This window comes from Suncus etruscus, chromosome 2, assembly GCF_024139225.1.
Source record: "Suncus etruscus isolate mSunEtr1 chromosome 2, mSunEtr1.pri.cur, whole genome shotgun sequence".
Classification (NCBI taxonomy): domain Eukaryota; kingdom Metazoa; phylum Chordata; class Mammalia; order Eulipotyphla; family Soricidae; genus Suncus; species Suncus etruscus.
Window position 1 is genome coordinate 31,729,178 of NC_064849.1, and position 15,300 is coordinate 31,744,477.

The 15,300-nt window shown below is 46.4% G+C and overlaps 1 protein-coding gene across 1 annotated transcript; it reads right to left on the minus strand.

Moving 5' to 3' along the window:
- Positions 1 to 11,739: 11,739 nt before the first annotated feature.
- Positions 11,740 to 15,028, minus strand: INHA (inhibin subunit alpha). Its single transcript, XM_049768928.1, has 2 exons — positions 14,758 to 15,028; positions 11,740 to 12,578 (listed from the first exon to the last, which is right to left on the minus strand). The coding sequence occupies exons 1-2, from the start codon at positions 15,026 to 15,028 to the stop codon at positions 11,740 to 11,742; spliced, it is 1,110 nt and encodes a 369-aa protein (XP_049624885.1).
- Positions 15,029 to 15,300: the final 272 nt, after the last annotated feature.

Below are 15,300 nucleotides of genomic sequence, written 5' to 3' on the forward strand. Positions count from 1 at the left end.
GGGGACCATATGGGACGCCGGGGGATCGAACCGCGGTCCGTCCTAGGCTAGCGCAGGCAAGGCAGGCACCTTACCTCCAGCGCCACCGCCCGGCCCCTGCAACTAACTCTTGATTCAATTCCTAACACCACATCTGGGTTCCCTGAGCACTGCCAGGGGATTGTGGCAGTTCCAGAACTCTGTGACACTGCCATAGTGTGGCACTGCCAGCACTCCTGTGCACAGAACCAGGAATAGCTCTTGAGCCACTAAAGTACCTCTGGGTGTGGCTCAAAACCAACCCCTCCACTGCCCCAAAATAACTTGATACATAAAATATGGTGAAGTAGAAAACAAAAGACTCGGGCCGGGAGAGATAGCACAGCGGTGTTTGCCTTGCAAGCAGCCGATCCAGGACCAAAAGTGGTTGGTTCGAATCCCGGTGTCCCATATGGTCCCCCGTGCCTGCCAGGAGCTATTTCTGAGCGGACATCCAGGAGTAGCCCCTGAGCACCGCCGGGTGTGACCCAAAAACCAAAAAAAAAAAAAAAAAAAAAGAAAACAAAAGACTCAGAGGAAGTTGTATTCAAATAAATACAAGTGCTCATTTGGGCAATATGTAAACCAAAACTGGAACAATGCCCAGATTAGCCTGACCCCTGAGGCAACCATATTTTAACATAAACAAGTGAAAACAATGTCAGAAATTGGAGAAAACCTGGAATGTTTCAGCTGAAAGGGCCGGCAGGAAGCCAATGAGAGTTTCTTTTGACAGCTGTGTCATGTGGTAATTTTGAAGCAGCAGGGAGAGAGAATTCCAAAAGCATTCGAAGTAGAGCAAAAAAGTAGATGAATTCTCAGGTGTAAGAATCCTGTGCTAATCCTAATCACAGACCAAAGCCATTAATTGTGTGTAACAACCCCAAACTGTTTCAAAAGACATAAAAAGGACACGTATTTCTTTAGAATATTTTGTGTTTTTTTCTCTGACAGCTAAAAGTCTTACTAAATATTCTCTTATACAGTGACGATTCTAACCACTTTTTATCTTCTCTTTATGAGCTGTTCAAAAGGAATTTTGGTGAAAGAGTCCCCCAGGTTAATGCTTATGATTGAACCATGTCATGGGGATTGTTGGACTTATTCTGACAGCCCCTATATGCGCCAATAACGCCACGTGGCATTGCTCCTTTTTTGCATAGGCACATTAAAATGGGTTAATACTATACATACAAATAAGATCCTATCTAATAGAGATTGAAATACACAAATCTTGTAGTGCAAAGGGACCTTACACCCTGAACATTGACATAGCGACCTGGCACAGACCTCAGAAGAAAGGGCATTTTCCATTCACCCCTGAACCAGGGAAGCCATCCACAAAACATCCAGGTTTGTCTATAACATCACCTGGAAGCAATCCTCTACCACGGAAGACCCTACCACTGCTCAGACATCAACCTGCTCAAAAGAGACTTCCCTTAACATTGAGAAGACTTAACAACAACAATGACCTGCTTACAGGACAGGGCACCCTGCATTGCCCTTTAATGGTGAGGTGAAACGAGAGGATGCTCCACATCCTGACTTCAATGTAGGATATGCAGATTCCAGGATCTTTAATACAGAAACATGATACCAACAACAGAGACTGTGTGAAAAGTTTGTTGGCACTACAGACAATGTCTTCGATTGGACAAACTAGTTTGCCTGGAGCCTAGAGTTGGTCTTATGCCAGGAAACTTCAGGGGTCGGGTCTCTTTGTATTTAGGCAAGGCTATTTCTTTCCATGCCCCTCATATTTTGGTGAGCCTATGCAAACAACAATTGCCACTCTAACACCGTTTTACTGTGCTCCTTTGACTCTAATCCTTAAAAAAAAAAAAAAAACCACTTAAAATTTGAGGTTAACTTAAGCTAATATGCATATACATGGAAATGTAAAAATTACTATGCCTCTAATGTTTAAGGAGTAACGTAAGTTTCATGGCTTTAGATTGCCTTGTGTGCTGTTAAGAAATATTATAATGTGTTACAATCTGGGGACTTGAGGGACAAAGTAATTGTACATGGATTTTGTTTTATTTATCTTAATGTTCTTTGGCTGAAAGTTCAAAGTTAAGATATCAGCACGGGGACTTCTGAGAATTATGTTATGGGTGATTGTCCTTCCACTGTAACTTTACCTTGTCCTCTTTCTTTGCATCTTTGTTCTCATAATTAAAAAAAAAAAAAAAAAAGAATCCTGTGCTGGGCCCGGAGAGATAGCACAGCGGTGTTTGCCTTGCAAGCAGTCGATCCAGGACCAAAGGTGGTTGGTTCGAATCCCGGTGTCCCATATGGTCCCCCGTGCCTGCCAGGAGCTATTTCTGAGCAGACAGCCAGGAAGTAACCCTTGAGCACCAAAAACCAAACAAAAAAAAAAAAAAGGAAAGAGAGAAAAGAAAGAAAGAAAGAAAGAAAGAAAGAAAGAAAGAAAGGAAGGAAGGAAGGAAGGAAGGAAGGAAGGAAGGAAGGAAGGAAGGAAGGAAGGAAGGAAGGAAGGAAGGAAGGAAGGAAGGAAGGAAGGAAGGAAGGAAGGAAGGAAGGAAGGAAGGAAGGAAGGAAGGAAGGAAAGAAAGAGAAGAGGAAAGGAAAGAAGAAGACTAGAGTGGGGAAAAGCAAACAAAGATACATATTCAAGGGAGAACATAGGACTAAAAAGCAAGCTCAGAATGATTTTGGGGGTGGGGATTATACAATTCCAATGTAAAAATAAAAGGTCTTTTTTCATTGTAGAGGAAGGGGAGCACAGAAAGCTGGTCATCTTCAGACTTTCTCTAAAACAAATAAAAACACTTTAGAACAATACTGAAAGCAATAAATGCATGGGGAAGAAGGGAAAGGTCAAAAGCTATAATGTGGGGCCAACACAATAGTACGGTGTAAGGCACTTGTTTTTCATGTGGCCAATTTAGGTTCAATCCCTAGCACTGCATACAATCCCCTGAGCTGAGCCCCATCAGGAGTGTTGGCTGAGCACCACCAGGCGTGGTCCAGAAACAATATAAAAAGAAAACAAGATGTTGCCAAAAAGAAACCAGAGCAAAAGAAAAATAAAAAGCAACCTTTGGGAAATGTGAGACTAGTAATTATTTTGGTAAAGTTTTTTTAAACATTTATTTATTTATTTATTTATTTATTTATTTATTTAGGTTTTTGGGCCACACCGGTGGTGCGCAGGGATTACTCCTGGCTCTGTGCTCAAAAATCGCTCGGCTGATTTGTGGGACCATGTGGGATACTGGAAATCGAACTGGAGTCCATCCAGGGTTATTGCTCTGGCCCGTATTTTAGTAAAAAAAATTTTTTTCAATACTGTTAGTGATAGGATTTTTTATGCATACAATCTTCCAACACCACAACCCCTACCAGAGCGTTCCATCTCTACTCTGCCTCCCGCTTCACCTCATCCCTGTTTAAGGAAGGAGAAAAGGAAGAAGAAAGAAGAAGAAGAAGAAGAAGAAGAAGAAGAAGAAGAAGAAGAAGAAGAAGAAGAAGAAGAAGAAGAAGAAGAAGAAGAAGAAGAAGATGAAGATGAAGAAGAATAAGAAAGAGGAGGAAGAAGTGAAAGGAGGAAGAGAAGGAAAGAAGGAAAAAAGGAGGAGAAGAAGAAGAAGAAGAAGGAGAAGAAGAAGAAGAAGAAGAAGAAGAAGAAGAAGAAGAAGAAGAAGAAGAAGAAGAAGAAGAAGAAGAAGAAAAAGAAGAAGAAGAAAAAGAAGAAGAAAAGACAAAACTAGCAGACAAAAAGCAGGGGAGAAGGAAAAGAATCATGAAGAGTATAGCAACTGAGCACTGGGAAAAAGATAAATGGTGGCATCACAATGGCAGAAGATAAAAGATTGTCTATATTCATGAGGTCACAAGAACTCTGGGAGATAAGTTAGTTACAGTGAAAGTTACAGATTAGATGCTTCTGTAAGCAGTCAAAACCCATCAATGAGGAAAATCTTTTGCAAAAATGTTGAGGTTTTCTTAAACAGGGGCAAGAGGGGCTTGGTAGCAAAGTGCCAGCCTTGCCAAAGGTGAGGTTGAGGGGGTGGCAATGCTGTGTGGCACCAGGTTGTCACAGGCTCCAGCACACAACAGAAAATACAGTATGGTATACATATTGAAGAGTATGGTACTGAAATTTTTTAAATATGCAAGTGTTAATGCAAATGTGGATTTTCCTGAACTGGTCGGTTATTGAGTATTGTATAAAAGATTTGTCAATAAAATTCGGAAGATTAAAAGTTTGACTTTATTATAGAGTGATAGCACATTGAATAGGGTGTCTGCCTTGCACACAGCTGACCCAGGTTTGATTCCAAACATCCTATATGGTCTAAGCCTGCCAAGAATAATTCCTGAGTGCAGAGCCAGGAGTAACCCCTAAACACTGCTGTGTGTAGCCCCCCAAAAAAGTAAATAAATGAATGAATAACAAAAGTTTAGCTTTAGGGCTGGAGCAGTAGCACAGCAGTAGGGTGTTTGCCTTGCACATGGCTAGCCCAGGACAGACCTGGGTTCGATCCTCAGTATCCCATATGGTCCTCGAAGCCTGAAGTAATTTCTGAGCACATAGCCAGAAGTAGCCAGGAGTAGCCTCTGAGCGTCACCGGATGTGGCCCCAAAACAAAACTAAACAAAACAAAAAAAAAAAAGTTATGCTTTATTGTAGAGTTTAAGTGGATGGTTCTGAGTCCCTCTGCAAACTCTAGGCCTCACCTTTCACCTGTATACAAAGCCACTTGTCCTGTCCCACGATGCTCAGTCTGGCATATGCTGTCTTAACCCCTGTCCATCAACATCTGCTCACTTCCAACATACAAGTGGTCATATACCATTCTCTATCTAATGAAAAGTCTTATGTCATTCTCTATCCAGATTTTCTGCTCTGAAATCTCATGCTGAGTTTCTGTCAGACTGTTTCCCACTGTTCTTCGATGTCTCTTTTTTTTCTTTAGTTTCCAGCCACAGCACATGGATGAGACTTCTATGCTCAGTACCTTATCACTTTCTGAACTAAGATCCCTGTTTGATTTTTCCTCTTATTTAGGCATTCCGGTGGGCAGTATGAAGACCAGAGGTGTGCTGGTAAATGACAGGCTTCCTTTCCTGGGACTCAGCAGAGTGCAAGATCATTTACCTGAGCTGAGAATGACTGCTCTCTCTCTCTCTCTCTCTCTCTCTCTCTCTCTCTCTCTCTCTCTCTCTCTCTCTCTCTCTCTCTCTCTCTCCCCCTCTCTCTCCCCCCCTCTCTCTGTTTCTCTGTCTCTCTCTCTCTCTCTCTCTCCCTCTCTCTCCCCCCCCCCTCTCTCTGTTTCTCTGTCTCTATGTCTCTCTCTCTCTGTTTCTCTCTCCCCACAATGCAAAAAAGTTTATTGGTGTGGGTCACTGAATTTTTAAATACAGTTCCATATAAATAATGGCAATTAATCCAAGCAAGCCTACCCAAGACTAACTTAACATTGCTAAAAATTATCAAATATATAAACAAAGCTGTATTAATGTGTAAAATGACTTTGTTTTGTTTTGCTTTGTTTTGGGGCTACACTCAGAGGCACTCAGGGGTTACTCCTGGCTCTGTGCTCACTCCAGGCAAGCTGACAGAGGAGTGGGTAGAGGGAGACCATTTGGGACACCTGGAATCCTCTCTGGCTGGTCCGCATGCAAGACAGGCAAACGCCCTACCTGCTGTGCTATAGCTTTGGTCTCTTGAACTGACTTTTCTCAGTCTTCCTTAATTCCATCTATTTCAGTATGATCTGTTATTGAAACTGACAGAACAAAAGAAGAGCTAATCAGGCTGCCACTGAGAAACATTTTCTCTTTCATCAAATGCAGAAGGTGCCGAAATTCACCCCCAAAAGAGAAACAATTGTTTTCTTCTAGAAAACAATCTGTGCTTTTCTGAAGGGTTTAGAAAAGGCAGTTCGGAAAGACTCCCCACTCTAAACTCCATTTTTACAAGAGAAGAACCTTTCTCCTATAATTTTTTTTGTTTGTTTTGGTTTTTGGGTCACACCCGGCAGCGCTCAGGAGTTACTCCTGGCTCTATGCTCAGAAATCGCTCCTGGCAGGCTCAGGGGACCATGTGGGAAGCCAGGATTCAAACCACCAACCTTCTGCATGCAAGGCAAACGCCTTACCTCCATGCTATCTCTCCTGGCCCTCTCCTATAATTTTTATTGAAAGAAAAGGCTAGGAGCCAGAGCGATAGCACAGGTAGGTAGGGTGTTTGCCTTGCATGTAGCCGAGCCAGGACAGACCCAGGTTCTATCCCTGTCATCCATATGGTCCCCCAAGGCTGCCAGGAGTGATTTCTGAGAGCAGACCCAGGAGTAACCCATGAGCACCACCAGGTATGGCCAATCCTTCCCTCACCCCCCCAAAAAAAGCAAAGAATAGGGGCCAGAGAGATAGCACAGCAGTAGGGCATTTGCTTTGCACTCAGCCAACCCAGGATAGATGGTAGTTTGAATCCCAGCATCCCATATGGTCCCCATGCCTACCAAGAGTGATTTCTGAGTACAGAGCCAGGAGTAATGCCTGAGCACTGCAAGGTGTGACCCAAAAACTAAAAAAAAAAAAAAAAAAAAAAAAAAAAAAAGAAAAAGAATAATTCAAAAAATTATTTGAAGTGAATTATTTGAAGTGGTCATTTTTTCTGTTTGATATTAGCAAAGATAAACAAAAGTGACTAAATCCTATAGAATGATTCATCAAAGGAAAGCAGGTCTTTTCTGAATTAGCAAACCTAAAGTCTGTGATGCTGGAAGGAATACCCCAGACCAATGACTCTTAGACTTTGGGAAAGATTTGGGGAATCTCACATATTTCGAGGGAGAGGGGCCGGAGAGATAGCATGGAGGTAGGGCATTTGCCTTGCATGCAAAAGGATGGTGGATCGAATCCCGGCATCCCATATGGTCCCTCAAACCTGCCAGGAGAGATTTCTGAGTGTAGAGCCAGGAGTAACCTCTGAGCGCTGCCGGGTATGACCCAAAAACAAAAAACAAAAAACATTTTGGGGAAAAAAATTCAGGAATAAACATAGGTTCTAAGGTATAAGTGACAAACCTCTATTTTATTTTTTATTTATTTATTTATTTATTTATTTTTTTGGTTTTTGGTCCACACCCAGCGGTGCTCAGGGGTTACTCCTGGCTGTCTGCTCAGAAATAGCTCCTGGCAGGCACGGGGGACCATATGGGACACCGGGATTCGAACCAACCACCTTTGGTCCTGGATCGACTGCTTGCAAGGCAAACACCGCTGTGCTATCTCTCCAAGCCCTATTTTTTATTTCTTTTGGTTTAGTTTTGGGGTCATACCCAGAGGTGCTCAGAGCTCACTCCTAGTTCTGCACTGAGGGATCAACTCCTGGTGGGCTTGGGAGACCATATGGGATGCAGGGGATCAAACCATATCAGCCATGTACAAGGCAAACTCCCAACCTGCTATACTACCCCCCTGGTCCCTAAGTCAATCCTTCAAAATGACCACACATATACAGATAGAAAGAACTATTGGATTAGGGGTTGGAGCTATAGCACAGCAGGTAGAGCATGTGCCTTCCATGTGGCCAACATATGTTCAATCCTTCGCATCCTGTCTGGCTTACTGTGCACCAACAGGAATAATTCCTGAGTGCAGAGCCAGGACTTAATCCCTGATTATTGCTGGATTAGCCACACACACATACACACACACACACACACACACACACACACACACACACACACACAAAAGCAAAAGAAAATAAAAGAAACATCTATAGAATTAAAGGCAGTTTGAGACCAGAGAGATAGTACAGAGACAAAAAGTAAAGAAAGATATATAGAATTAAAGGCAGTTTGGGACCAGAGAGATAGTACAGAAACTTTTATTGACTTGGTTGACTGACCTGGTTTTGATTTCTAGAGCCCCATATGGTCCCTTGAGCCCTGGGTGGAATGATCCTTGACTTAGAGCCAAATACTGAGCACAGCAGACTGTGGGGGGAAATGGAGAACTGAACCAATAATTCAGTAGGTAGGGTGCTTGCATTGCAAGGGACCAACCTAGGTTTGATATCAGCATCCCATATAGTTCCTAAGTCCTGTCAGGAGTGATTTCTGAGTACAGAACTAGGAATAAACCCTGAGCATTGTAGGTGTGGCCCAAAAATCCAAAAATAAGAAATAAAAAAATTTTAATTAAAAAAAATTTTAAACATGGGGCCAGAGAGATAGCATAGAGGTAAGGTGTTTGTCTCACATGCAGAAGGTTGATTGTTCGAATCCCGGCATCCCATATGGTCTCCCGAGCCTGCCAGGAGCAATTGCTGAGTGTAGAGCCAGGAGAAACCCCTGAGCTCTGCTGGGTGTGACCCAAAAAGAAAAAAAAATTTAAACAAAAATATTTAGCTAAAAATAAAGATTCTTTCTCCCTCCTTTACTTCATCCATCTACTTATCTCCTTTCTTTTTCCTTCATTCTTTTCTTCCTTCCTTCCCTCCCTATTTTTTTCCTTCAGGATCACAGCTAGAATCCATGGCCTCACAAGTTGTAAGACAAATACTCTACCATTGAGCCACACCACCAACTCTAGGATGACTCTTTAGGATGGAATGTTTTAGCTCTGTAAGATTCAACACATTGAGGCTGGAGAAATAATACACTAGCTAAGCACTTGCCTTGTGCACTGACAATCAGAATTTGATCCACAGCACCACACACATGGTCCCTTGAACAATGCCAAGAGTACAGAGCCAAAAGTAAATCTAGTCACCACTAACTATGTCCCAAAAGTCAAAATCAAATAAAGAAAAAAACTCACCAGGTTGTACTTTTCCCCCTTTGGCTCCCTGTTAGGGAGCCTTGCTATCCCCATCTGCTAAATGGTAGAGTGGGAAGACCCTGTGTTCCCTTAAGATGTGGACCCTGCTCAGACCTCAGAACTAGAATAGGAAAAAGCTGCCCATCATGGGGTCGGTCCTCACAGCCCCAGCAGAAGGGGAATCAATGCTCTAAGCAGGGAGATTGGAGCTTGCCAGGAAAGGCTTCACTCAATGAGGAGCAGAGTCTGGCCATGAAGCCAGAAGAAAAGTGTGGAGTTTAGACAGGCCTGAGGAAAGCTCCCCATTCCCAGCACTGGCCCAGACCAGTAGGGCTCCCAGAATGAACTACTGGGGTTCCCCAGAAGGAACCTCAGTTTTTTTTTTTTAAACGCCCAGTGGGCTGAACTCATTCTATGCATGTGGAAGACTGGGGTTTATTTTTATTTTTATTTTTTTTGTAGCTTTTGGGTCACACCCGGCATGCTCGGGGGTTACTCCTGGCTCCATGCTCAGAAATTGCTCCTGGCAGGCACAGGGGACCATATGGGACACCGGGATTTGAACTGATGACCTTCTGCATGAAAGGCAAACGCCTTACCTCCATGCTATCTCTCCGGCCCCGGAACCTCAGTTTTAAGCATGCAGGAATGACAATGCTGCCTTTAGATAAAGGTGTTGTGCAAAATTGGGGACAGAGATGGACAAGATCTCCTTGGAGCTCAAGCAGGAATATAGTTTGGGGGTGCTTTCCAGGGTTCACAAGCAAGAAAAGGCATTGACCCCCTCCATCTCCAAATCCCTTCCTGCTCCACTGGGAGGAGGAAGAAGTCTGAAACTAGTTGCTGTGTGAGTATCAACACACTTCTGCACTGTCTTTCTGAACACGGCCCCTGCATCCCACTTCAAGGGAGTTAGGACAGTGAGCTAAGACAGAAGAGTGGGAGACAAGAGGAAGGGGCAGACCCCAGTCAGGAAGCACTGCATTTCTGGATCAAAACTCTGTGCCCAAAAATCTCAGAGGACAGCATGCCCCGTACCCAGAGACAGGGTGTGCTCTGTACCCTGACAGAGCAGGGGCGCAGTGTGACAGAGGGGAGGAAGAGGCTTCCAGAATCCCACTCCAGGTCAGGCTGCAGTTCTCAGAGGCCTCAAGATCTGGAGGGCTGTCACTCTCCGTTCCACCTTTCTGCCCTTATCCTGTACAGTTGCTATGTGGTTTTTTTTGGGTTGTTTGTGGGGGACGGGGAACACCTGATGGTGCTCAGGGGTTACTCCTGGCTCTGAACTCAGAAATTGCTCCTAGTGGAGCTGGGTTCAATTCACAATGTCCCATATGGTCCTTCAAGCCAGGAGCAATTTCTGAGCACAGTCAGGAGTAACCCCTGAGCATCACCAGGTGTGGCCCAAAAACAAACAAAACAAAACAAAACAAAACAAAAACAAACAAAAAGAAATCATTCCTGGCAGGCTCAGGGGACCATATGGGATGCCAGGGATCAAATCCAGGTCTGTCCCAGGTTGTCTGCATGCAAGGCAAATACCCTACCACTTTGCTATTACTCTGCTGTGTATTTTTGTATGTATAAATTTTTAATCAAATCACATGAGATACACAGTTACAAAGTTGCGGAGTTTCAGTCATACAATGTTCCAACATCCATTTCTTCACCAGTGCACATTTCCCACCCACCACCAGTGTCCTGGTCTCTCCCACCCCCATTCCCCTGGACTACCTCCATGGCAGACATTTTCTTCTCTGTCTCTTTTTCTTTTTCCTTTGTAAGCACTGTAGTTTGCAATTCTGTTACTGAAGGGCTGTGATGTATATTACTTTATCTCCTAATACCCAGTTCTGTTCCAGAGTGATCATTTCAACTTTCATTGTCATAGTGATCCCTTTTTACCCTAACCACACTCCCCCACTCTTTGTGACAAGCTTCCTACTGTAGACCAGTCCTCCTAGTCCTCATCTCTACTGTCTTAGGGTATTATTACCAGATTGTCTTTTTATTTAATATTCCACAAATGAATTACAATCATTCTTTTTTTTTTTTTTTTGGTTTTTGGGTCACACCTGACAGCACTCAGGGGTTACTCCTTGCTCTGCACCCAGAAACAGCTTCTGGCAGGCTTGGGAGACCATATGAGATGCCAGGATTCAAACCACCATTCCTCCTGGAAGGGCCGTGTGCAAAGCAAACACCCCACCGCTGTGCCATCTCTCTGGCCCCAAGAATTACAAATATCTATGTCCATCCCTCACCCTCTGACTCATTTCAGTTCAGCTGTTGCATCTTTTTTTTTTTTTTTTTGCCCCACACCCACAGACTTGAAAGATCCAAACTTGACTGACCAGAAGGCATAGTTTCTGGCTGGTCTCTGAATCACCCCAACAGTGAGCCAGGTAGCCCTCTGCTCAGACAGAGCAGGTAGGGAGCCTAGAAACTGAGGGGAAACTGAGGGGGCAGATTCTGGCTTTTTACATGCAACCAGGCAGGCAAGCCCACTGCCAGGTCAGCCTGCCCTGCTCAAGGACCCATCCTGCCTCCCAAAATATTGTCAAGAGCTTGGAGCACTTTATAGCAGCCCCAAACATGGCAATTCCTTCAGTACCCATCCTGTTTCTGCTGCCCTCAAACCCCAAAGCTCCAAGGACAAGTAGCTATTATCTCATAATCTGCTTAGAAGCCCACAGCCCCTATCCCCATCAAGTCAGAAACCTGAGAGGCACCAAGTCAAAAGAACTTATCTATTGTCACACATTACAGGGATGGGGGGAGACCTGTTTATTGTCATGTTAGAAGGGTGGAAGAGGGGAGCCTTGTTATTGTCACATATAACAGGGTTGGGCTAGCAGTGCCCTCTTTCCCACCACCCCACCTTTCCTCTGGGCATTGCGGCCAGTAGTGGGTCGCTCAGATGCATGCACAGTGCTGTGTGAGGAGGTTGGGCACCGTCTCGTACTTGAACGAGTAACCTCCATCTGAGGTGGTGCGTACACGGAGGGGCCTCATGGTGCCCGGGAGAGCAGCACAACAGACCTGAGTCCGGGGCACCAAGGAGAGAGGCTGAGTGGGGGGTGTTGGGGGAGCCCCGGGGCCCAGCTGGGACTGGTCGGCAGCGGTGGGCAGCCCACAACCTCCGTGGCAGTAATGGAAGATGAAGCTTGGGGGGTGCACGATCCAGCGCTCCCAGCCCAGCTCCTGGAAGGAGATGTTGAGAGCCGCTCGGTGGCAGTTGGCATGTGCTGCCAGCTCCTCGGTTGGTCTCTGCAGCAGGCGCAGGGCTGACGGCGACCAAGGCCAGGACAGTGGTGGCGTGGAGCGGCGGACACGCTCACCCCCACTGGGTGGCCGGGCCTGGGTGCGGGCCACCAGGAAAGGTGTGGCTTCGGGTCTGGCAGAGCAGGGGCAGAGAGGGCAGCGCACCAGCAGCACCAGAACTGGCTGTACGAGCAATGGCAAAGCAGAGGCAGCAAGGTTCAGCACGGCCCAGCGAGAGGGGGCCAGGCCCAGGGACATGGGCACAGCCTGAGGACCCCCAGATGCTAATACCAACAGTTCGAGCACAGGGGCAGAGCTATTGGTGGCAGCGGCTGTGGCCTGCCTGTCCAGGCCTGTGTGGAACCACAGCTGGGCCGAGGTCACCCGGCGGCTTCGAATGTGCTGGGATGGCCGGAACACGTAGGTGAAGAGGCCCTCCTCGGAGTCCTGGGTCAGCGGCCCAGCCACTGGCTCATCCTCGCAGCCCAAACCTACAGGAGACAGAGAAAGAAGGTTGTTGGCACCCCCAGAGAACCTCCCCCTCAGCAGGAGGGGAAATCTCTAAACAGGCAGCCAGGCCTGGGGATTGTCTCTAATCTGTGACAAAAGTACCCACAGTCACTTCCTCATTAAAGGATTGCAAAAACTTAAACCATTGTCATATCTCTATTGTGATTTTTGCCACTTCATATACCCCCTGGCTGAATGACCCAGCCCATGCCTTCACCAGTCCGCAGACAATCTATCTAGCCCTAGGAAGTAGTGCCTTAAAGGAGGGGGTAAACATAAGTATTTGGGCATTAGCAATATTACTCCCTGTAGCTTTATACACAGCGACAACATTGCATGATTCATTTTTTACAGTAACTCTGATTTTGTTTTGGGAGCACACCCAGCAATGTTCAAGTGCTCTTTCTAGAAAGATCTGTCTGTTCTGTATTTTGAGCTAACGGCCCTCAACATCTCCTTCCAAGAGCTGGGCAGAGAGCGCTGGATCGTGCACCCCTCATGGAGGCTGTGAGCTGCCCACCGCTGCTGACCTGTCCCTGCTGGGCCCTGGGGCTCCTGGCTTTTCAGTAAGGAATTACTCCTGGAAGGCACAGGAGTAATTGGGATACTAGGGATTGAACCTGGGTGGCCTTGTTTAAGACAAACACCATGTCCCCTAAACTAATGCTCCAGCCCCATAAGCCTGATGTTAAAAGGCAAGTTAACACCAACAAGAAAGAGAAGGGAAGATTGAAGGAGACAGCTCAAAATACAGGACAGACAGATCTTTCTAGAAAGAGCACTTGGCTTGTTCTCCTCAGCCAGAACCTATTGAAGGACTGGTTGTTGGGGTTCCAAGGTAACAAATTCTCAAAAAAAAATTGATGAGCCTCACACTAATTGTGCCAATAAAAAAATTGTGTCAGGGCTAGTGCAATAATAGTACAGCAGATAGGGCATTTGCCTTTCATATGGTTGACAGGGTTTCATCCCCCACAACCCTATATAGTCCCCTGAGTCCTTCAAGAGTGATCCCTGAGCACCAAGAGTTAGCCCTGAGCACCACTGGGTGTGACCCCAAAACACAACCAAAATATTTATCAGAAAAGTAAAAAAATTCTGGGCAAGAACTGGGTGTTGAAAAGTTATGTTATATGCATGATACTCTTTCGGAAATGTTTAAAGGAATAAAAGGAAGGGAGAGAGAGAGAGGGAGAGATAGAAAGAGAGAGAGAAGGGCCTGGAGAGATAGCACAGCGGCATTTGCCTTGCAAGCAGCCGATCCAGGACCAAAGGTGGTTGGTTCAAATCCCGGTGTCCCATATGGTCCCCCGTGCCTGCCAGGAGCTATTTCTGAGCAGACAGCCAGGAGTAACCCCTGAGCACCGCCGGGTGTGGCCCCCCCCCAAAAAAAAAAAGAGAGAGAGAGAGAGAAAATAGCTGCCATAGAGGTTTGAGGAGGGGGTGGCAGAAAGGAAATTGGGGACAGTGATGGCAGAAAATGTGCACTGCAAAAGGGATGGCTATTAGAACGTTGTGTGACAAACTCAATCAGGAACAACTTTGTAACTATCTTAATATGATTCCATTAAAAAATATTTAAGTGAGGCGATTTTTAACAACGGGGTTAACCCAAAAACCACACTTAGAGTCACTGTGCCCTATGGGGACTAAAGCACAGAGAAGTAGGATTCTCTAAGAGAGGTTCCAGGACCAGAGAGTCTACCCAAAGGAGACAATCAAGGAGCAAGAGAGAAAGGGGGAACACTGAGAAGAGAAGTGGAAGGAAGAAGAAAACCTCCCAACCACTGTGCCACCTACAGTCCTCACAACTTCACAGATCTCAGATACTTGGGGCCACTCACAAGCATGGTGTGGTGCAGGGAGAAGCAAGGAGGTGGCATCCAGGGGGCTGGCTAAAAGCCATATTTAGTTGTGTTTCTGCAAACTCGCAATCCTCTGTCTACAGTTCCCCAATGCCTCCAGCATGCCACGCACCTAGCCCCCACATCTTCCTCATTCCTAAGAGGGGTCCATGCTGGGGTGAGGAACTGGACCACATGTTCTAACCGGTCTGGAATTCAAATCCAACTCTGCCTGGCTCCCTAGCCCAGGCAATGTGTACCTGGATGGCGCCATTTCTCCAAGTGCCCACCTGCGCCTCCTCCAGCCCCATCTTACCTGTGGCAGGGAACAGAATGGCCTGAGAGACATCTTCCTCCTCAGGTTCAAGGACCCTACGCCCCATTGCGTGTCTTCGGGGCAGACGCCGAATTCCAGGATCCCCACCTTCCCGGGGCACTGCTGGGGATCCCAAGGCATCCAGGAATAGGACCCTGACCTTGGCCAGGACGAGCTCCCTGTCCAATTCTGGCTCCTGGCAGCCGTGGGGACCAGGTGGTGCCAGCAACAAAAGCAGCAAGAGTAGCAGTGGTGGCAGCTGGGAGTTCATGGTTCACCTGGGCCAGCCACAGTGAACCCACACTCTGCCTGTGCCCCCTCTTTCAGGGTTTTCTGGGGACCTCCCCACTCTCCCCTCCCCATCCCAAACCCTGCCCTCTCGTCTTCTCCCCCACCCCCTGGCCTTCCCACGCCCCATGGGCACAGTGGCCCCTGCCCGTGGCATTGAGGTCTCCTATCTCTGACGCACAAGTCTGTGGTCCTCGGTCTTATCTCCCACTCCCGCCAGGAATGTGGGGAGGGGTTGGGGAGGGACTCACCCCA